General features: G+C 30.7%; 1 protein-coding gene across 4 annotated transcripts in view; it reads right to left on the minus strand.

The window, feature by feature from the left end:
- Window positions 1–24,229, minus strand: part of LOC140445547 (STE20-related kinase adapter protein alpha-like) — a 322,390-nt gene that overhangs the window by 37,754 nt on the left and 260,407 nt on the right. For 3 of the 4 annotated variants that reach the window (XM_072537649.1, XM_072537653.1, XM_072537650.1), the window contains exon 5: window positions 16,455–16,634. The exons of the other annotated variant lie outside the window; for it this stretch is intronic. In XM_072537649.1, the coding sequence (XP_072393750.1) occupies window positions 16,455–16,634 (180 nt within the window). The remainder of the gene's footprint in view (window positions 1–16,454; window positions 16,635–24,229) is intronic. 4 annotated transcript variants of the gene reach the window in all.

A 24,229-nucleotide genomic window follows, 5' to 3' on the forward strand; every position in this document is an offset into this window, starting at 1 on the left:
CTACAACCATAATCACAGACAATGGATCCCAATTCCGCACCGACGCTTGGGAGAGGTTCCTGAGGAGAAACAATATTCAAGCAGAATTCAGTCCCATCTACCACCAACGGGCCAACCCAGTGGAAAGACGGGCACAAGAACTCAAAAAGGGACTTCGAGCGAGGTGCAAATCCAACGACGACCCACGATGGGATACATATGTTCCCGATATCATATTCAGTCTACGAACCCGGAGGAACGAGGCGACACAAGACACTCCCGCAGAACTCCTATTGGGCTACCTTCCCAGACGATCAGAAGAAAGTCAACAGGAACGAAGAGAGGCCAACACAGCAGCTAGGCGACAAGAAAGAGTCAACAAAGCCATCCAGAAAGCCACTGTATACGCTAGAAATCTCTTCCCAGACAACCCCAACGCTCCACCCGCCAGACGATTCATCCAAGGAGAACAGGTCCTAGTCAGAAACCACACCCGAGGCAACTTCGGACCCACATGGACCGGTCCCCACACAATACTGAGAGTCCTGGGAGACCACACATACGAGGTACACCGGGACCAGGACATCAATAGGACCATCCATGTGGACGACATCAGACCTGCTCCTCCAACCAGGGACGAACCACCCGCGGATAACGAAGAAACAGAATAAAATACAATTATGATATACTTGTAAAAACTTACGATATACTTGTAAATCTCTTCTTTTGATTGTAAATAAAACTGACACCACCTAGAGTCTTCCAAAGGGGGGGGGGATGTCGCCGGGCGCTCTCATTCAGTAGCCAATCGGCGCACCGGACACATCTCAAACACACAGGAAAAATTGTCCATTGGTTGGAAATAATGATATTTTCAATCTTTCGACAATTTAAATTTCCTATTGGTCCGATGCTTTGGAAAATCCATCTTACTACGTCATAATCCTAAAGACAAAGGATTTTTCTGTATAAAAGAAGGTGGATTTTCTATCATCGGCCAGTTCGAGCTTGCCCTCGTATTTGAAGACTCTAGGTACGGTGTTAATCATCCACCTAGAATCTGCCTTATTATTTCTTACCTTATTTGCTATTGTTGATATTTGTGTGCATTTTTATATTGATTTTATTGTTGATTTCTATTGCATTTTTGTACGATTTTCTTACGGAAACCTCTACGAGGCTTAGCGTCTGAAAGCGTACGCATTTATTTGATATTTGCCATTTTATTGTGCTATTTTTCTGTTTGAAAAACTACGGTCTCACGTATCATACGTCTGCCCTATTTTTCTTATATATATATATATATTATTGTGTTGTACGATATTTCTCACGGAAACCTCTACGAGGACTTAGCGTTTGAAAACGTACTTATTATTTAAGTCTTACGTATAATACGTCTGACTACTTTTATTACTTGTTATCTTTGTGCTATTTTATTATTGCTATTTTCATAACTTGTATCTCTCTTATGTTTCTTCCGTAAGTCAAGGAACATAAGATATATATATTCCGGTGTATTTCCTTCCGTAAGTTAAGGAAACACCAAATACATGCCGTTTTATTGTCGCATATATTCCACATATATATATATATACCTATTTGATTTGATTATTGCTATTTTCATAACTTGTATCTCTCTTATGTTTCTTCCGTAAGTCAAGGAACATAAGATATATATATTCCGGTGTATTTCCTTCCGTAAGTTAAGGAAACACCAAATACATGCCGTTTTATTGTCGCATATATTCCACATATATATATACATTTTTGATTGGCGCACACAATCCTTTTTCTATTAATTTTGGACTCTAATCGGTCATATTTGTATCTCTACGACTCTAGTGAGTCGTATTTTACTATTTGTTGTTACTTATTCTTTCTCGAACTCATTGACTTGTGATATTTCTCGAAGGAGATCACACACTTGTCTCTTGATATCACATATCTTGTACATTTGCACTCGTATCGCAAGAATAAGAAGGTAGGAACATGGTAGATACCCGCACTACCTCCAGGTCCAATTCCCAGGACCGCAAGAAGTCCGCTGAGCCAGATACGGGCCATTCTAGCCCGATCGACGCCTCTCGGCAACAAGATCCGGGTACGAATAGAAATGGCAAGGGCAGCGTTCTTAAAATTCAAACAATTGTTCTGTGACAAAAATCTGAATATTGCGCTGAGACTGAGGTTTGTTGAATGTTACGTCTGGTCGCAACTATTGTACGGGGTAGAAACATGGACACTAAAAGCGCAAATAGTTAAAAAGATTGAAGACTTTGAACTTTGGATATACCGGAGAATGTTGAGAATCCCATGGACTGCCAGGTTCACCAATGAGGAAGTGCTGAGAAGAATGGGTCGAGACAAAAAATTGTTGAGAACGATAAAAGTACGCAAGACTGCATACCTTGGACACATACTAAGAAATAATAAATATAGTCTTCTGCAGGTCATCATGCAGGGTAGAGTCGATGGCAAAAAGGGAATAGGTAGAAAGAGGAAGTCATGGCTGCGAAATATTCGAGACTGGACAAACATGACTGTAGACGAATTATTCCACGTTGCAAAAGATAGAGAAGCCTTTAAAAATGTGGTCGCCAACCTCCGTTAATGGGGACGGCATAGGAAGAAGAAGATGCTACTGTAAAATATATTTAGCCTACTTTACCAAAAAAATCTGTCACCTTGGTCTGTCTTCTTTTCCCTTTCCACAGAACTGACCTGACCATGTCCTGAAGACTCATCGAATCTTCCACAGCACTCATATCGTCTTCCTGGTGGATGAAAAATCGATGCAGTACTTTTGCTGCATCCAATGCCTGCTGAGGGGTCGGAGCTGGTTCTGGCTCTGCTTCCACTTCCGAGTCACTGTTTTCTTCTTCTTCTACACGAACTGCTTGCAGGATGTCCTCGTCAGAAAGTCCAGATGTTGTAGCTACATTTTCATCAACTTCTTCAAAATCTGTTAGCTCTTCCGGTCCGTAGGTGATAGTAAGTTCAAACTGTCTGGCCCAAACATCTAATGGCAGGTCATCTTCATCATCAGTCAATCCTTGATCTTCCAGCCATCCTGCGTGTTTGAAGGAATGTTTTATTGTATTGCTCGTCACCTCGTCCCAGGATTTACTAATCATTAGGATGGCGTCAAGAATGTTTAGTTTAAGATCGTCATTATTCTCAACCATTTCCATCCAAAGTCTTCTCCTGTAATGGCTTTTCAAACTCTTGATGACACTTTGGTCCATGGGCTAAAGGACACTTGTGTTTGCTGGCGTGTTTGCTGGCAATGGCGAAAAGAGAGTTCGATGTTTTGAAGGTCGCGCAATACAGGATGAGCAGGACAATTGTCTACAAGAAAAAGAATTTTTTCCCTTTAAGCTCGATATCCCACTTTCTTATCGCTTCTTCAAAAATTTCCGAGGTCATCCACGTACTCTTGTTTGCTTTATAGGTCACCGGCAGATTTTTTTATGTTTTTAAAGCAACGCGGGTTTGTCGACTTCCCTATCACTAACAATTTTCGCTTCACCGAACCTGTCATGTTAGCAGTCACTAAAACTGTAATGCGTTCCTTAGAGAGCTTTCTACCAATGCACTTTTCCAATTTAAATTTTAAAGTTCTGTTTGGTGTCATTTTAAAAAACAATCCAGTCTCATCGTATCTTCAGTCATATCGTACCTTCAGTCCAGGCCACACGTTTTCTAGCCAATCATCCGTTACGTTTTTGTGCCGCAGCTTTCACTTGCTCAGCCAACCCTCAGATGCCTTGAAATTCTCAATTCCAAGTTCAGTTGCAAAAAACTCAGCTTTTGTCCTGACCAAAGGCCCAGAAAGTGGAATATGGTTCACTGAAGCGTAGCGCGATCTAAATCTTCGTGCTGAGGTTTCCACAACTTCTTCCTGCTACCGCCCTCCATCTCCGCTTTAAGCCACTTTTTTCTGTCCTTCCATATCGTAGCTACAGTTGACTGAGATAGCCCCGTCCGGCGAACGACATCCGATTGCTTTTCACCTTTTTCTATTGCTCGAGTTATCGATAACTTTTCCTCCACCGAGAGCACTTTACGCTTTTTCGAAAACATGTTGATTGTTGACACACTAAGATACAACTCAAACTGGAAATGAAAACTCGTCAATAGATGACAACATCTGTGTGATAACAGTTAGATACGCCGCCCGAACAATAAACGTAAGTCACTTAATTCTCTGATAAGAAAGAGTAGAATGGGTGGCCGCATTCCTTAAGCGCAAAACAAAATAACCGCTGGACAATGATCTTGCCACTCGTGACTCAAGTAGTCTGAACTTTAAACACAATAACATATTTGTCATCAACTATTGAACGCTAAAAAGTTATCGCTATAAAGAGAGAACGATATCGGTATAGAGAAAGAATTAATACATTGTTCTTATGATGAACCAACCAACGTTTACTATTTTCTTCATCGTTATAGAGGAATTATCGTTATATAGGGAATCGTTATAGAGAGAGACTACTGTATGTATATATATATATATATATATATATATATATATATATATATATATATATATACATATATATATATATATATATATATATATATATATATATATATATACATATATATATATATATATATATATATATATATATATATGTATATACAGGATGTCCCGGAAAATAGTTCGTTCCTTAAAGGTAGGGGCTGAGTGCAGCATTTAAAACAAAAAAGTCTTATAACATTTTTTTATAAAGTTAACCGTTTTCAAAAAAATATATTAATTTTTATCCATTTGATTAGTGTCCACAGAAAAGCAAATACAGCCGGCAACGTTGGCTCTAAAAAGGTATGGGTAGAATCGGTAGAATGCACCATTTAAAAGAAAATTTCTTATAAATTCTTTTCTAAAGTCATCTGTTGTCTAAAAAAATAGACATATTTTTACATCTATATTTGGCAACCCGACAGTTTAATTTATTTTGACACAGAGGAGGTACATTATTTGTAAATAGTCGTAATTACCCGTAGCTCAAGAATAAATTGTATTGTGTCATGTTTTCGATTCGCGAGTATCACGATATGTTAATTACGTACGGTGAAGCTTACTGTGACAGTAATAGTGCTGTTAGACTTTATGTTGAACACTTTCCCGAATGACGACATCGTAATGCCCAAAGTTTTGTGAACGTGTCCAAAAGGTTATTAGAGACGGGTTGTGTGGTACCTAAAAAAAAATAGCGGTAGAACACGAAGTAACCGTAGACTAAATGCAGAAGATGTGATTTTGGATATAGTCAGTAATAATCCAAGAGTAAGTACTAGATCTGTGGCTAGAATGGTTAGCATTTCAAAAAACATTGTTCACAAGATATTTACGGAACAGCTATTTCATCCTTACCATTACCAACGAGTGCAAGATTTACACCAACGCGATTTACCTCAAAGATTAAGATTTTGTAGATGGTTTTAACACAAAATCGCCAGAGAACCCCAATATCCGTGCAAAGTGTTGTGCGCAGATGAAGCTTGTTTTACGAGAAATGTAGGACAAATTTTCAAAAATAATTTAGTATAAATTTATGGGCTGGGATTATTGCTAATCATCTGATTGGACTGTACGAACTTCCTAGAAGACTAAATGGAGAAACCTATTTAAATTTCTTGCAGCATATTCTACCGATACTTCTTGAAGACGTTCCGTTACTAATACGCTCTGAAATGTGGTTTCTTCATGACGGTATTCATTAAATATTCGGCTAAAAATAGTATTCAAACCTTGTTTTATTAAATATTTATTGATTTACAGTAATTAACGAAGGATAAGGCAACGTTGCCGGCTGTAATTTTGCCGTTTGCTTTTCTGTGAAAAATAGTCAAATGGATTAAAATTAATAAAAATTAATATTTTTTCTTTTTTTGAAACGGTTGACTTTATAAAAAAATGTTTTTGTTTTAAAAGCTGCAATCAGCCCATATCGTTAATGAACACACTATTTTCCGGGACACCCTGTGACGATAATATATTTTATCGTCTAGAGTCTAGAGTACGCCTATGTGTTAAACAAAACATATTTTTGTTCCGTCTCGAATAGTATAAAAGTCGAAACTGAAAGACAGCTAACCATTCTCGATGCGTTGAGTTGAGAATATCTGACCTTGGGGACAGGTGAGTTGAACGTGTCCCAAATCCTTCCGAATCCAGTCGATCTGGCGCGTTGAGCGAGATTGACAATCCTTCCTCTGGCTGCGTCAATCTGGTGCGTTGAACGATATTGGCGTATTCTTTCTATCTGGTGCGTTGAACTAGATAGACATCCTTATCCCTGTCCAAGTACTCTTTCTGCGTTGAGGTACGAGTACGACTTCAATTCCTCGATCGCCGTATCTTAGTTTACGATATCGAGTATCGTCACACCCATCTATCGAAATAAATAAACAGTACGTCTTTGTATTCGAACATTTTATTTAGTAGGCACTTAACGATAATTACTTTTTCATTTGTATATGTAAATTCGAAATAAATGCCTATACGATCGAATCCTGTTTTTCTCTGGCTGAATTATACTATCCGACCTCACAACCCTTTATGTGTATAATATATATATATATATATATATATATATATATATATATATATATATATATGTATATATATATATATATATATATATATATATATATATATATATATATATATATATATATATATATATTGTTATGATGTATTGTTTGTTTGAATGATGAGCAATGAGTATTTTTAATAATATAGGGTTTTTATCGCGGTTCTCAAAGAATTAGTTTGTAAGTACTTTTTTAAATTATCTTTATTATAACTATTATGAAACACACATATATATATATATATATATATATATATATATATATATATATATATCTAACCTAGTCAATGTAAATTTAAAATAAACTATCTTTAAATTGATATTCTTATAAAACTAATTAAATTCTATAGACAATGTAAAATTTAAACAAACTATCTTCAAAATTGAAACTGTTATGACACTAACTAAATTATATTAACAAAATTTTGTACCTTTCTTTCACTGAATGCCTAAATGAACTGTTTTCCACTATATAGATTCTAATCACCACTGAATGTCTTCGTACTTCGGTTATCCTTGTTTTTTGTGAAATTACTTTTTCCAATTATCAGCTTCTACCAATTTAAGATATATTTTTCTTCACCAGCATTTATAAACCACCAAGCAAACCAGCAAACAGCATTTATATTTATTCTTCTTTTTAATATACCAATATCCAATTATTATAAGTTGATTTATACTAATCTCCAATCATAATATAATTTTAATTTCTTCCAATATCCAACCAATATTCTTCTAACATACTTTTTTAATTATATTAAACAATTGGACTATTTGTAACTGATTCACTGACTCCAACTAACTTTCATATTTCTTACTAAACTGCCTGACTAAAAACTTTCTGACTGACTGACTTACTAAAAACTGCTCTCTTGAATCCAAATCACGGGTATTTATATCTTTTTGGATGTTCTAGAATCATCTGGTAAGAGATCATGTTCCATTTGTTCTATTACTTCTATATGAATGTTCTCGAAAAAAAATATATGTTCGTTCCACAGACATAACCATTATTTCGAGAATGTTCGACCGTAAACAATGATCAAATTCTGCATTCTTGAGAATTCGTTAATGTTCTATTGATAATTTTGTTTACATTTAGGCTTTTCAGATCAGAATATATAATTAAATTAGTAACTTAACATTCTAATTTAATAAACTACACATTTTAAACAACTATAACCCCACTTATATTCGTAAAAATTCTTAAAATGACACTTGGAGAGTATGTATAGTTGGTTGCCTATGCACATGGCTCACTTAAATATATTTACAACATTAAACTACAACTTTTTACAATTATTATATGCTAATTTCTTAAAAATGCCCTCACATAAATAATTTTTATAAAATTCTCTAGTATATAACTTATTAAAATAACCAAATATCTAATATTATCTAATGTGTAACTTATAAATTAATTTCTAATCACTATTTTTCTTTCTCCTATATCATATCAATATATATATATATATATATATATATATATATATATATATATATATATATATATATATATATATATATATATATATATATATATATATTCTTGGAAAGGGCTTTAGTGACTAGGTGAGTATTAATATATATAGATATTTTGGGTCTTTTAGTCAATATTGTTTTTTAAGTTACACTCTTTAAGGTTTGCTAAGCTTTCGAGTTTATTTAACTCTTTTTCAAAACATACTAAAAATTAAAACAAAAAACTACATTAGACAATCAAGTTGTATCTTCAACAGGCTTACCCTTGTGAGGATTATATTATAAAATTAGCAAAATTACTTAACATTTGGCATTATTAATCTGATTTTCTTTTTCTCTCTGTCAAAACTTATTACTATGGTTTCCATGTCTCTTATATTTTTTATATTTATTTTAGGTTAGTTTGACAGAGGAAGTGTCTATATTTATGTAAACCTTCATTGGAAATTTTGATATAATATGTAAAAATGTTTCGTTTGCACTTATTAAACAAGCAACAGAGTTTATGTTACTAAGTAATTAAGAAGGGAAAAAACCAAACACAAATAAAAAATAAATTTTATATCATTTGAACTTAGAATAATCCTTTAATCTGTGTAACTTTTATATCGTTGTTGTTCTTTTCTTTAAAAGAAGATTACTGTATATAGCACTCAAGATTTTCAATTTTCAAAAAGAGAAGACATTTAAAGATCATACTTTATCTCTGGTGTGCAAGCCTGTACTTAGAAAAGTTAAGATACGAACACAGCACATAAGACTATACAGTGACCACAGACCACTAATAACTACACGTTTCACGCAGGTAGCTCAAGGTCAAACCATTTAGGTTTAGAACCAAATTAAAAATTATAATTGTCAATCGCCAATTATCAGTAATTAATTAGTGTCTATATAATAAGATTTCAGATGGTTATTATTCGTCTAAATTGTTTGATTTAATGGTTATTATTGCAAAGAAATCAAACTGAACTTGGCTTAATATCTCTGGGTTATTGTTAGCATTATCCTCAAATTAGTTTATAAATTACAAATCACCTACCTCAGTGATCTGTGTTTTAAATGTTCCTTGCGTTCAAATAGTATTTTGCAGACTAATAATAATTAGTTAAATATGGTTTTTCACAATAAATGTTGTATCCTACAATGAACCAATTCGTCAACAATTAGATATGCCTTTCCAAATCCTGATAAAGACATTATACATTTAGTAAGTAGCTTAGTGTTAATAATAAAAAATCCTAATTTAGATATGATGACACTACAGTTTTTAAAACAAAACGAATATGCCACAGGCACTTTGAAGATAAGTTTGCTTCTACATGGAGTCATAGCTTGTACCAAAATGCAATTCCCGAGAACAAATTGCTGATTGATTTTAGATTCCTCTACATCTAAGAATCTACATCCCAGAAGTATTTCAATGTTGTGTGCGGAAGTAAAAAATGTAATAGAAAGTAAGTAACCCTGATATGTAATTAATAAAAATTATTTTACTTGAAGTGAATCATGGTATAAATTATTATATTCACTTTTTGTTTTAGTTGAAAGTTCTTCAACAAGTAGAAATGCAAATCTACAAACATGTTTCAATCATTTGAGAGAGTAAGGATTTAAAAGGTAATTGTAGTTAAAATTTTATATTTTGTATTGTCATCAGCAGATTTATGAACATTCTCTAATATGATTAATTATAAAATTAACAGTTTGCTTAACCTTCGGATAGTGATACTAGAGTTTTTGATAAGTTTAGTTGCCTCCGTGTCATAGATCAGCTGGGGCTAAAAACTAGAAATAGGAGCTTGCCTGTGTTCATAATATCTTATTGCTAAAATCTAACAAAGATATATGAAGGTACTGAAACATTCTAATACATACAATAAATTGTTTAATACTCACATCAAAAAACAGTCTACTAAGTCTCTCATGCAGTAATGTCACTACACGAAGGTTAATATAATGAAACGATTTTGCCTTATAAGTATTGAATAAAGAAATTAACATCACATTTACTTTTAGGTGTTTCCCTTAAGAATATCACACAGCTGAAAATACTACCGCAGTGTAAGATATCAAGAAGTAAAATTACCCATAAAAAGAAAAAAATTAATGAAGCATTAAAACAACTACATCATAAATATTCTTTGGAAAGAAATAGTAAAAAGTCTTTTAAATGCAGACTGTTTAAAGCTAATGAGTTTTATAAAGAAAATAAATTGGCTGATCTTCAGAACATTAATAGAATGGCAGCTATGCTAATTCAAATTGAGTACAGAGAGAGCTGTAAAGCAAAAAAGCTAAGACGATTTACTCTTAATGAGAAATGTTTAACTTGTCGTTATAAAAACAAAGTGCTCGTTCATATAGTATTCTTCCCAATCTATTTATCTTACCCAGTAAGTCATCATTAAACAAACTTCTGGCTCAAACTATTGGGCTCCCAGGAATTAATAAGTTAATATGTATTTGAGTCACTAAAAGCAACAATATCAAAAATAAAAGGAATTGATAAGCATATAGCTATAATATTTAATGAAATGGCGATTATGCCAAGTCTTCGTTACAATGAGTATAGTAGATGTATAGATGGTTTTGAATACATGAGGGATGACAGAGATTCATATATAGCAGATCATGTTCTAGTTTTTATGGTAAGAGGTCTAAGAAAACAGTGGAAATCATCTATTCCAAACCAATTTTGTAGCAGAGATGGTGCAAAAACCCCTCAAATTAAAATCGTGTTGGTGGAAGTCATTTCTAATTTCTTAGAAGCCTCAGCCATCCCATCACGGGATTTTAACTCTTCCCTCTTTATATATTTTAGAAAGTGTTTGCTTAATTCGTAAACCCCTACATGTTTTTCCAGCACCTAATCATGACCATTCCACCAGAAATTCAACCTTTGATTTGCATTTACTGAACCTGCCCACTGAGTTAGTAAAGAAATCTATAGTATATTCAGCAAAAAAATTGTATAACCATCTCCCTTTGCAACTTAAATCTTCAACTTCTTTCCTTAAGTTCCGTAAAAGGACAAAAGCCTATTTATCTGAAAGACCATGTTACTCAGTAGAAAAGTTTCTGAAAGAATAGCTTTATGTACAAGTAACTAAAGTATTTGTATAAATATATATTTAAGTATCACATGCAGCAACTTACACTATGCAATTTATTTAAATTTTGCAATATATTGTGTATTTTATTATCTTTTATTTTGTGATATTGACGATTTATGTAATTTCAGTAAATTTTAAATTTTTGTTATTTTTCTGACTTTTTGTAAGCTTTATCCATAAAATTGTACAATTTTCAGTGGTAAAAAAGCATATTTGTATTGTATTCGAAATTTATATACAAAGTTGTTTTACATGTATTAAACAAATAAATAAATTATATTTTGCCTTATTTTTTCGTAAATTGTATTGTGTATATTTGAATTTAAAAATAATTTGCACATTTTAAAATTTCAAATGCAATTTGTTTTCAAACATACCAAATTATATTTAAATATTTTAAGCTTTATTTAAATGTTCCGACCAAAATTAAATTTTGAAATTTCCGCGTAATTTCTCCCTTGAATTAGTTCCGATACAAATCTCTTGGAGCGTTGAATTTCATATCTAACTAAAGTATTGTCGTGAAGCATCTAGAGGTAGGTGATTTGTGGTAACGATGGGTAACACACTAAATTTTTGAGTGTTGATACAGCAACACTGGCGCAGTTTATTGTATCAACTCAGTGTGTCAACACTATTGTGTCATATAACACAGTAAGTCATTGACACTACGTGAAAGTTTGAAACCTTCCCTAAGCTGTAACTTCTGTTTTGCATTTACTTAATAGCTGTGCGAGTCTGACCGAGAGTTGATCTTTTCACAAATAAAACCTTTTTGAGAACAAAGGACACAAAGCGATTAAAGATCAGACAGGTTGAAAACTCAAAATGTGTTTGTTGATGATTGATTGATGAACTAGTAAGATATATTGCGACGTTGTCAGTTTTTTGACAGCAGTCCGAGATTTGCAGAAAAAGCTAGAAGTGTGAAAAAATTATGGAAAAAATATGAGATATTTTCGTAAGATATAACTCGAAGTGATAAGAGGGATTGTAGATAGATAAGCCTCGAGAAAACTGACAATCAAAGGTGAGATCACATAACGTGGGAAAGAGAGAGAAAGAAGAAGAGATTCGGTCTCGAAGATAGACAAAAATATTTTAATAGTTCTAAAACGTTCGAATAATTATTTGAACCTCACTGTTACAGAAATAAATGAATTACATAAATTTTGAGAGTTTCACACTGAGGAATGATGAACTGATTCACTCAAAAGTTACCATCTTCAGTCTGCCTGTGCTGAACTGGCAATACACCATTTATCTTTGCGATACAATTCCTCGGTCGGGGGTTACAACCAACTTACTCACATCACATAAATACAGATTTCATTAGTTTAGTATTAGTTCAAGTTCATTGTAACTGTGTACTGTGTGTGGTTTTGTGATCGTTTTACATTATTCCTTTTCATCATATAAATAAAATAATCTTAGATACATTTTAAATAAGTTGTCGCTTCTCTCTAGATTGAAGGTAGAGTAGTTCTCAGTGATAACAACTTTGGTGAGGTATGTATGTTTGTTATATTTTTAGATTTTTGGATAACACGTCAATATGGTACCAAAAAAAAATGAAATTTGGATGCATTTTTTTGAACAGAATAAAAATAAAGTCAAATGTTTGTATTGTGGGCAAATATTATCTGTCAAAAATAAATCAACTTCTTTAATCAGACACGTGAATCAGAGACATCCAATGCAGCAAATCAAAAGGCAAAGAATAGAACATGAGGTTTTAAATGATGACCAACCTTCCACTTCAAAACAACTTACAACATTAGAACTTGTTGAATCTACATCATCGATAGTGCAACCTCATTCATCAACTTCTACCTCGTCAAGTATATTAAAAAAACCTCAAACTATAACCGATTTTTTCCAAAGACCTCTGGCTGTTAGCAAACAAAAAGAAATAGACCAACAATTAATTGTAAAGGCCGTATGACACTATACCTTCTCTTGTATCATTTCTTATATCGTTTCTGATATAGAAAGTTATTTATGTTTTCTTGTATCGTTTCTTGCACGTACATTTGTGCTCTGTATGACACTATGCAAGTTCTTTTATCGGAAATTGTATGTGATTCGGCACATGATTGGTCGAAATTTTGACACATATAAAAATAGAACTGCAGTACCTGAGGACCCCAAGCCAGATACTACTGATTATTTTTTAAAATACTGTGGTTCAAAAAGAAATAAAAAATGGAAAAAAAAAATAAAAAAATAAAAACTAAATTGGAAACCACAATTTTTGAACATATTCAACAGGCTGTAATGGAAGACAGAAATAATAAATAATTTGGTTGTAATAATTTATTTGTTTTTTTTTACAAATTATGTGTTTGAATGGCATGCTCTTGAAATTCTACTCTCTTATTTGGAGATATAAAATAATCTTTAAACTCATCACGAATTTTTAAAGCGGCTATGTATTGTTTTTAGTAATACATCTCCTCCTACTTTCAGTAGTTCCGATGCTATTTGATCCAATCCCTGTGATTTATTGTTTTTCAATTTGGCTACTGCTGTTCTAATCTTGGTTATTGTTTGTGGGCTCTTTTCTCTGATATCTGCTTGGTCTAATTGTATATCAAAGTTCTCCTCCAGCCGCCATTATGACAGAAGTTTTACGTTTTTACTTTTGGAGCTTTGCGCACAAATTGGCGCATTTCTTGTACAAGAAACTGTAGCGGACACAAATTCTTGTATCGTTTCTGATATAAGAACTTATACGCTTGTATGACACTATCCATTTTTTTGTTATATCAGAAACGATATAAGAAATGATACAAGAAAATGCATAGTGTCATACGGCCTTAATGATTACAAAGGAATACCACCATTTATTATTGTCGAGGATAAGGAGTTTAAGCGACTATTATTTTTATTAAATCCAAATTACAAGACTCCTACCAGAAAAACTATCTCAAACTCAATGATTCCAGCTCTCTACAATCAAACAGTTGATCTTGTTAAAGCACGGGTGGAAAGAGCTTACGCAGTGTGTCTCACGACTGACGGTTGGACGTCACGTTCAAATGAGAGTTTTTATAGTGTTACCGCGCATTACGTAGTAGAAAAGGATAAAAAAACATTTTTATCCTCAGATCTGTTAGGATGTGTATCTTATGCGAGGCGACATGCTGCTGAAAACATTCAAACCAAAATTCAGCGTCTGATAGCCGAGTAGAAATTAGACAACAAAGTTGCTGCCGTTATTACCGATAATGCGGCAAATATGAAAGCTGCTGTTCGCATTGGTGGTTGGCAATCTTAGGGTTGCTCTGCTCATTCCCTAACCCTTGTTACCCTATCAGTAGAAAAAATCAAAAATATTGTAAGCTATTTCCGACGAAATAGCCATGCATTAGCTCAATTGAAAGCGACAGCAGAGAGAATGGATATACCATCACTAAAGTTAAAAAATGATACGCGATGGAATTCCACATTTGATATGACTAAGAGAATTTTTCAGATGAAAAATGCAATCATATCAACATTGGCAGTTTTAAATAGTTCAGCTACAGAATCTGTTGGGATTTTACAAAACGAAAACTGTACTATTGCTGAACAGTCCATTAAATTTCTGGAAATTTTTAATTTAGTTACAACTGTTCAATAACATAATAACAAGTTCAACTCATAAGTTCCGAGCAAAAAGTTAGTGCTTCGTCAATAATATTTTATTACAAACAAATTACGAAACACATGAATTCATTTGACATATATCCAATGATGCCTCAGATTCAAAATATGGTAAAAAAGCTGCAATTTGAACTAAAACAAAGATTTTCAGATATAGAAGAACATACTTTCAATAGTTTAAGCAACAATCTTGGACCCCAGATTTAAAAAATTTGGCTTCATAGACGAAAGACAATATCGCAGAGCAGTAGAGAATTTCTACAGCAAGGTAGCCAACACAAAATTACCCACACAAAAAGAAAACGAAGAGGAAAATATTGAACAACCAATTCAAAATATACCGTCTAAGGAAGATCCACTTCAAAATTTTTGGAAAGATTTTGACAAGGAAGTTCAACAGCACCAACAACCAAGCAACCCAACAGCGTCAGCCATTGTTGAGGTAGACAAATATTTAGAAGAGCTCATTTTACCAAGAAAAAATAGCTCCGGTATATCCCAGGATCCTCTATTGTGGTGGCACCAAAGGAAGCACATTTACCCAAAATTATACCAAATTATGAAGACTAGGCTTTGTATTATGGCTACATCTGTCCCGTGTGAAAGGATATTTTCTAAAGCCGGACAGATAGCCAACGAAAAGCGAGAGAGATTAAAGACGAATAAAATCTCTCAAGTGATTTTTTTAAGTTATAACTTAAACAATAACGAATAAGTAGGTGTATATTTTTTTACTTTAAAATTTTTGTTTTGTTGCGTTAACCTAGATTTAGATTTTTTATGTAGGTATCTTTATTCTTTCTTTAGTGTTTAATATCTCTGAACTGATTTTTAAGTTAACTATAATTATTTAAACTATAACAAATTTAAACAATATTTAAACATAATTTAAACAATAAAAATTTTAATTTCAAATTTTTTGTTTTTTGTTTTGTTGTTTGGACCTAGATTTGAAATTTTATTTATTTGTTTTTTATAATACAGTTTTTTTTCTTTATTAATTATTTCATCTGCATAAACAGAAATATATTCAAATTTATTTTTTAAGATTTAAATTATCTGTCGACACTGTAAAAATATATAAAACCAACCAGCAACCAGGTATAATACAAAATAGTCAACGCAGTTGAAAGACACTATCGTTTCAGTGAGATTCGAACACTTTAAGGCACAACTTTCGTGTTCTGTCTCTTTTTGTTGTATCTTGTATCAAATCGCACTATTGCGGTGAATTGCATTGCTCGTGCCGGAAACACTCGAGGTGTTACGACGCTGTTACTGTGTCATGACACTTTATTGTCGCGGGGTCAATACACATGACGCACCGTAAAGTATCAGCACAAAAGTGTCATATCACACAGTGATATACATGACTAGATTAGAGATCGTAGAAAACGTCCTCTATAGCCAAACCGAATACCTAGTGGCTACCATTTGTTTCTATATTTGAAGTCATATCAAACTCAATCGTGATTATTTTGTCGAACATAAGTTAAAAATCTGAGCTTGTTAAAGATATATAATTCATTGTAACTAAAGTAATCGTTCTATGTAAAAGAAATTGACAGTCAAACCTGGCATTTAAAAAGTTAAAGAAAAAACTTTTAATTTTTATAATACTTACCTCCACAGTCTAAAATTTCTCCTCTAGGAATTGTAGTTTTATCTAAAAGGGGTGGAACACAACCTCGCACTTTCTCTGTTAACATTAATGTTTTTGACATTCCTGAAAATGGTTCCGATCCGTTAGCTAATTCGCATATTAAAATGCCGATACTGTAAATATCGGACTTTTCATTGTAACCTATAAAATAAAAATAGATGCTATTTATATTATTATATATAGGAAAAAAAAATTATAATATACTCATATAGTACTATCAAAAATTATCCACCTTAAATGTAGGTACCATAAGTTAGAAGCTACGTTTGTCAGCGTTTTACTCATGTTGTGTTTTTTCATCTTATTTTGCAACACCGTGTGGAATTTATTAGAAAGAACCGCTATATCTTATTAATATTGCGATATAGCTTTCTTTTCTCAATATTTTCATAAAAAGAACATCTTAACATATATTATCAATCTTATATATATATATATATATATATATATATATATATATATATATATATATATATATATATATTAATATGATATATTTTGAACTATGATAAAACAATAATTAAATTAATTATGATCCAATTAGCTAAATGAACTAAAAAAAATTATTTAATGAATTTTCTTTCGAATATGTGAATAATTTTATTAACGACGCCAATTTTATTTGTTTTCAATGTTTCATATTCATATGTTTTCTTATCTCAAGGTTCCTATTTGAGCTCAAAAAAATACCTTTACCTTCAATAGTGTTCAATAAAGAAGAGGGGTAAAAGAATAAAAAACTCAAATTTGTTAAATACAATTAAAATATAATAGCAAAATAAACTTTTTAAAACGGTTTATACAACTAATGAAATCCCTTAGAAATACATGTTCCCCAAATCATATAGCTTTCACATATAAAATTACAATATGAAGATTAGTTAAATCTATTGTCTCGTCTCAATAAATTTTGCTCTGCACTTTATGAAAATGATTCACTTTAATTAAATCTCTATAAAAAAACCCCTTCTCTGGTTCTGCTTATAAAAACAGTCCTGTCGATCAAAAGAACGTACTGACTCACTTTTCTACCTCCTTTTGGAATTGCCCCTATCTGCTTTACTACGAATCTCTCCGCAAATAATAATTTGTTGGTACTTACCGTAAATCTAAATTGAAAAAGTCTCTTTTCTTTACAAAACAATATAACTTCACAACACAATCAAATTAAACCGTACATCTAAATATGCTATAACTATAACATAAAGAAAAATTATAACATAATTATTCTTTATATACATTTTCAGATCATATCAATATATATATATATATATATATATATATATATATATATATATATATATATTATTATTATTATGATGTATTATTTGTGAATGATGAGCAATGAGTGTTTTTTAATAATATAGGGTTTTTATCGCGGTTCTCAAAGAATTAGTTTGTAAGTACTTTTTTAAATTATCTTTATTATATCTATTATGAAACACACATATATATCTAACCTAGCCAATGTAAATTTAAAATAAACTATCTTTAAATTGAAATTCTTATGAAACTAATTAAATTCTATAGACAATGTAAAATTTAAACAAACTATCTTCAAAATTGAAATTGTTATGACACTAACTAAATTATATTAACAAAATTTTGTACCTTTCTGTCACTGAATGCCTAAATGAACTGTTTTCCACTATATAGATTCTAATCACCACTCAATGTCTTCGTGCTTCGGTTATCCTTGTTTTTGTGAAATTACTTTTTCCAATTATCAGCTTCCACCAATTTAAAATATATTTCTTCTTAAGCATTTATAAACCACTAAGCAAACCAGCAAACAGCATTTATATTTATTCTTCTTTTCAATAAACCAATATCCAATCACCAAATATATTATATAATTTTAATATTCAATTAATACTTCTTCCATTATCCAATCACCATTTATACATAACATAATTTTTAATCTTCAATAATATTTTCTTTATACTGTTTCTTAATCTTCATTTAACTCACTATATTGAACAAATATTCGAGAAAGTTCTTCCGTAAACAAAGGTTAAATTCTGTATTCTAGAGAATTCCTTTCTTTTCTATTGAGAATTTTGTTGACATTTAGGCTTTTCAGATCAGAATATACACTTAAATCAGTAACTTAACACTCTAATTTAATAAACTACACATTTTAAACAACATATTATTATAACCCCACTTATATTCGTAATTATTATTTAAACGTCACTTTAAAGAGTATTTTTGGTTGCCTAGTCACATGGCTCACTTAAATATATCTACAACATTATAATTACTAAAATAAAACTTTTTTTACACTTATTACATGCTAATTTCTTAAAAATGCCCTCACATAAATAATTTTTATAAAATTTTCTAGTATATATAAAATAACCAAATACTTTTAATATCTAATCTTATCTAGTATATAACTTATAAATTAATTTTTTAAACACCAATCATCTCAATACCCCAAAATTAAATTTAAAATAAATAATTTACTTATTATTTTTTTAAATTTTAATTTTCTTATCCACATACCTTAGTAAATATAATAAACTAAATAATTTAATTTCTTTGTTTAAAAATTGTTTAAATACATCCCTGTTGTCTATGTCAAACTGTCATGTCAAATAGAGCAATGGAGGCTATATCAGAAAATAAAAATATAATCTAATCATCTATTATTGTGTCACGTTTATTTATAGACAAAATCTAGGAACTATTTCCATTCAACAGGCTTTCATCCATATGGATTGGTAAGTTTTACACTTTATTATATTAGAAAGACATTTTTAGCAAATCATTTATAGAATCTATTTAGTATCTAACCCCAACTTATGATTTTTAGGGCACAAATAATTTCCATATGTACAAAATCATCAAGTATGATGTCAAATTGATTCATAACAAAGAAATCTACCATCTATCTAACAAATCAAGTTTATTGAATAAAATGGATATATCAGTGAACTGTTAGTATTTTTATATTAGTGTTAAAAAGTATAGAAAACATTATTCAATCTCTTCATAATATTTAAAAATGTCATTGATATGAAAAATTCCTTTAGGTCTATTATCTGCATCTATTAACACATAACTATTTAGTCCATTCTGATTTTCAATTCTGTATGGACCTTCAAACATTGGTTGTAATTTCTTACAACGGTTTTCTTTAACATTACTTTTTCTAAGTGAACGAATTAACACTTGGTCTCCTTTTTGAAATGTGATTGGTTTTTTTATATTTCGATTTTGTCTTCTGATATATTTTTCAGCTTTCCTCCTAATTCGGTTATTCACTTTCTGCATTACTTGTTCTAACATATCCTGATTATATTCACTAATCCATTTTCTGTTTCCTATATGTCCAAACATTAAATATTCTGGTACTTCCTCTGTATTTAAATTATGTGTATTATTTAAAAAATATTCTACTTGTGGTATATGTTGCTGCCACGTTTCATGTTGATACTGGCATACTATCCTTAAATATTTTATAACTTCTTTAATATATCTTTCTGTAGGATTTGCCTGAGGATGTCTGATACTTGTAAAATGAATGTTGATTCCCTTTTTCTCACAAAATGCCCGAAATTTTTGGTTGTTAAAATATGTAGCATTATCTATTATGCAATTTCTAAATGGTCCTATTTCTTCGAAAAATTGATTAATATATAATTTCAATGTTTTAACATTTGTTCTTGAGCAGGGATATAGTTTAATAAATTTTGTATATAAATCAACTATCACTAGTATATGCTTTTTTCCTGTTGGACTTGGAACTAAATTTGAGATAAAATCCATGGACACTGTATTTAGTTTTTCATATACAACATTAGATCTATATGTGTTCTGGTTTTTGAAATTCTTTTCTTTGTTTATTTGACATATTTGGCATTGGGTAGTAATTTCTTTCGCTATACTTATGTCATTCTTTGCAAAATAATTGTCCCTAAATAGCATCCATAGCTTTCTTGAACCAATATGCATGTAATTGTTATGTAAATTTTTCAATATTTTCTTTGCTAAAGTTCTAGTTATTACATATACTTCTATGCCATTTATTATTTTATAATAAACTCCATCTTTCTTAAGGACTTTTTGTTTTTCATTCAAATTGATCTGATCTCTTATAATTTCTTCTTTAGAATATAATCCAGTACTTTCTACTAATTGATTTAATCCAATTTTTATTGTTCGCTGCCCTTTTTGTGATGTATTTTCTAACCTTGATAAAGCATCTACCACTATATTGGATTTTCCAGAAATGTATTTGATTTCAAAGGAGTATTCACTCAATATTAGACTCCACCGATGTATTCTACTGTTTCCATATTTGTTATTTAATATAGATGTGACAGCTTGGTGATCTGTTTCTATTATAAATTCATTACCCAACAAATAAAATCTTAATTTTGTGACACAGTGTATAATACTTGCTAGTTCTAATTCTGAAACTGAGTAACCCTTTTCATGTGGCTTTGTAATTCTTGAAATGAATTGTATTAGGTATTCGACCCCATCATGTATTTGTAATAATACCCCTGAAAATATCTCTATTGATGCATCTGTTCTTAATATGAATGGCTTTGTGTAGTCTGGGTGATATATTTTTAAATTTGACAGAAAAATGTTTTTGATTTCTTGGAATGCTAGTTCTCTTCTCTGATCCCATCTCCATTTTACACCTTTTTTCAGTAGTTCAAGTAATGGAATTTCTTTTATACTTAGAACTAATATCATCCTTTTATAATAATTAATTATTCCAATAAATCCTCTTAAATTTCTTAAATTGTGTGGTGTTTTATATTCCTGAATGACTTGTGTCCGTTCTGGATCCATTTCGATTCCCTTAGTGTTAAGTTTATAACCTAGATATATTACTTCTTTTTGAAAAAATGTACATTTTTCTTGATTTATTTTTAGTCCAACTTTGTCTAATCTGTTGATTATAATTTTTAGGTGTTTCTCATGATCTTCAGCCGTTTTAGAAAAAATTAATATATCATCAATGTAGTGAATTACAAAATGTTCATATTGATCCAAAATATCATGAAGACATCTACATAGAGCACTGCAAGATGATTGAAGTCCAAATGGTACTACTTTGAATTGATATACTACTCCATCTATCTGAAATCCCGTATACTGTCTACTTTTTCTTTCTAGAGGTATCAACCAGAAACTATGTTGTAAATCGATTTTAGTGAAAAATGACATTCCTGTAATTCTTCCTAGTATTCCATCTATACTCATTGGTGCTTCAAATTGCTTTTCAGTAATCTTGTTAATATTCCTTGCATCCAAACATAACCTGATTTCACCTGATCTTTTAGGTACTACTACTATAGGGTTTATAAAACGTGTATCTGCCTTCTAAATGATTCCATCTTCTAACATATTATTAATCGTTCTGTTTACTTCTTCTCTGTATTTATATGGTATTGGGTATGATTTTGTTTTAAAATCTTTTTCTTCTTTTACTTTTATACTATGGATATAATTTTGTGCAATTCTATTTTCTTTATTGACAAGTCCCTTGTGTTGCTGCAATATGGAAACGACTATTGATTTATATTCTTCAGGGCAATTTAAAACTTTTATCATATCTTCTTCTTTACAAATAAAATTATTCTTCATTATGTACTCATTATTCCTTGCTTCCAATTTTACGCACTCCACCTCGTAGGCCTCCATCTGCTTAAAATTTCCATTCCTTAAATATTCACTATAATTATTCTTTACATTCTTTTGGGACATTTCCCTATCATCAAAATACATTTCTTCTTCATAAATATCATTATTTCCTTTTAATAATATCCTATCAACTCTTATTCCTTCTTCCACCTCATCTTTCTGCATGCCCTTCCAAAGTTACCATTCCTTCTTCAAAATCTATCTTTACTTTCTTCTTTTCCAATTCATCATTTCCCATTAATATATCAACACATAAATCCTTGACAATAAATCCTTGCATATTAATTTCTTTATTAAGAATATTAATTTTAAAATTGGCTAGTTTATCAATTTCACCCAACTTCTTATTATTTGCACCAACAATTTTAATTTTTGGAATCTTTATTATATCCGATAGTTTTAATGTATTAAAAATAAAATTCTCCGAGACTAAAGTACTTTCTGAACCAGTATCTATCATAATTTTAATCATTTTATTTTTGGCCAAAGCATTTATATAAATTAAATTAATAGATTCAATAATTTTATCTTCATCTAAAGAAATAAATTCAGAAGGTTTTTCATAATAGCAATGGCCTAACTTGTAATTCAGAAAGTTTACTGAACAAAATTTTGATTATTAGAATTGTCAGATTATATCTGACCACTTGGATCTGATGTCCTATGTCTTTCCCTACTATGACTTCTACTCACATTTTCTTGGCTTGTACTATTTCGTTCCCTGTCTTCGCAGCTTCTATTCCTTCGTACACAATTTACCTGTCTGTTGTAATTAGGTCGTTCTGTATTTCTTCTATTGTAAAAATCTTGTCTATTATAATTAGTATTGTTATTAAAATTTTGTTTATTATAACTAGTATTGTTATTAGGATTTTGTCTATTTTGATTATTGTTATTATTGTTAAAATTTTTTAAATTGTCACCATATCTAGTATTATTGTATGATTGTCTATATTGTTGATAATTATTCTTATTATATTGAAAGTTATTATTGTTTTTTCTGTTATTATTATTCATCCTAATATCATTGTTATCATTATTACTTGCCATATTACCTCTTTGTATTCTTTGAATAAAATTAATAAAACTCTCTATTGTTTGAATATTTTGTACAGTTACTGTTTGCACAACATCAGCATCCAAATGTCTAGATACATTTAAGACTGTTTCATCCTCTCTAAGTGGTGGTTCTAAATATTTTGCAACTGTTATCAGTTTTAATGCATAATCTACCATATTTGATTTTAAATTGTGATTATACTTTCCAAAATATAGAATTTCTCTAAATTTGGCTTGCTCTAATTCACCCCAATAATAATTCAAAAATTTATTTTCAAATGTTTGAAAATTATCTAAATCATTTTCAATACTAGCAAACCAAGTTGCTGCATTGTCATTTAATGTCATTCTAATATAATCTTTAATATCATTAATATTATTCACTAATCTTAATTTATGTTTTAAACTATTTATGAGGATGCAAATTTTTTATATTACCAGAGAATTTAATCCCAGTCTCATTTGTTAAATTTAAGTAAGGTCTCCCTATGTCTCTCATCTGTGAAATATCATCTATTCTCTGTTCCACATTTCTTATTTGATTACTATTTATTTGGATATTTTGTTGTATATCGTCTAATTTTTCTTCTGTGTTTCTCCTGTCTTCGTTAATTTTTACTTCTAAGTTACATTTCTGCAACTCTATTTTCTGTTCTATATCTATCTTATTATCTTGAATAATCCTCTTTACTTCTGTCCTCTCATTGTCTATCCTTTTCTTGTAGTCATGCCGTATATTTTTTATTTCATTTGCTACTTTTTTCTCTGCAGCTTCAAGTTTTTTATCCATTTGTTTTTCTATTTGTTTTACAATTTTATTATTATTATCTTCTATTTTCTTTTCTAATTTTCTATAATTCTCTTCCAATTTCTGTTCCATTTTTTTCATGTCTTCTTTGACTTCTTTTGAATTCTCTTTCATTTTTTTCATGTCTTCTTTGATTTCTTTTGAATTCTCTTCCATTTTTTTCATATTCTCTTCCATTGTCTTATACATCTGCATCATTAAT

This window comes from Diabrotica undecimpunctata, chromosome 7 (genome assembly GCF_040954645.1).
Source record: "Diabrotica undecimpunctata isolate CICGRU chromosome 7, icDiaUnde3, whole genome shotgun sequence".
NCBI lineage: Eukaryota > Metazoa > Arthropoda > Insecta > Coleoptera > Chrysomelidae > Diabrotica > Diabrotica undecimpunctata.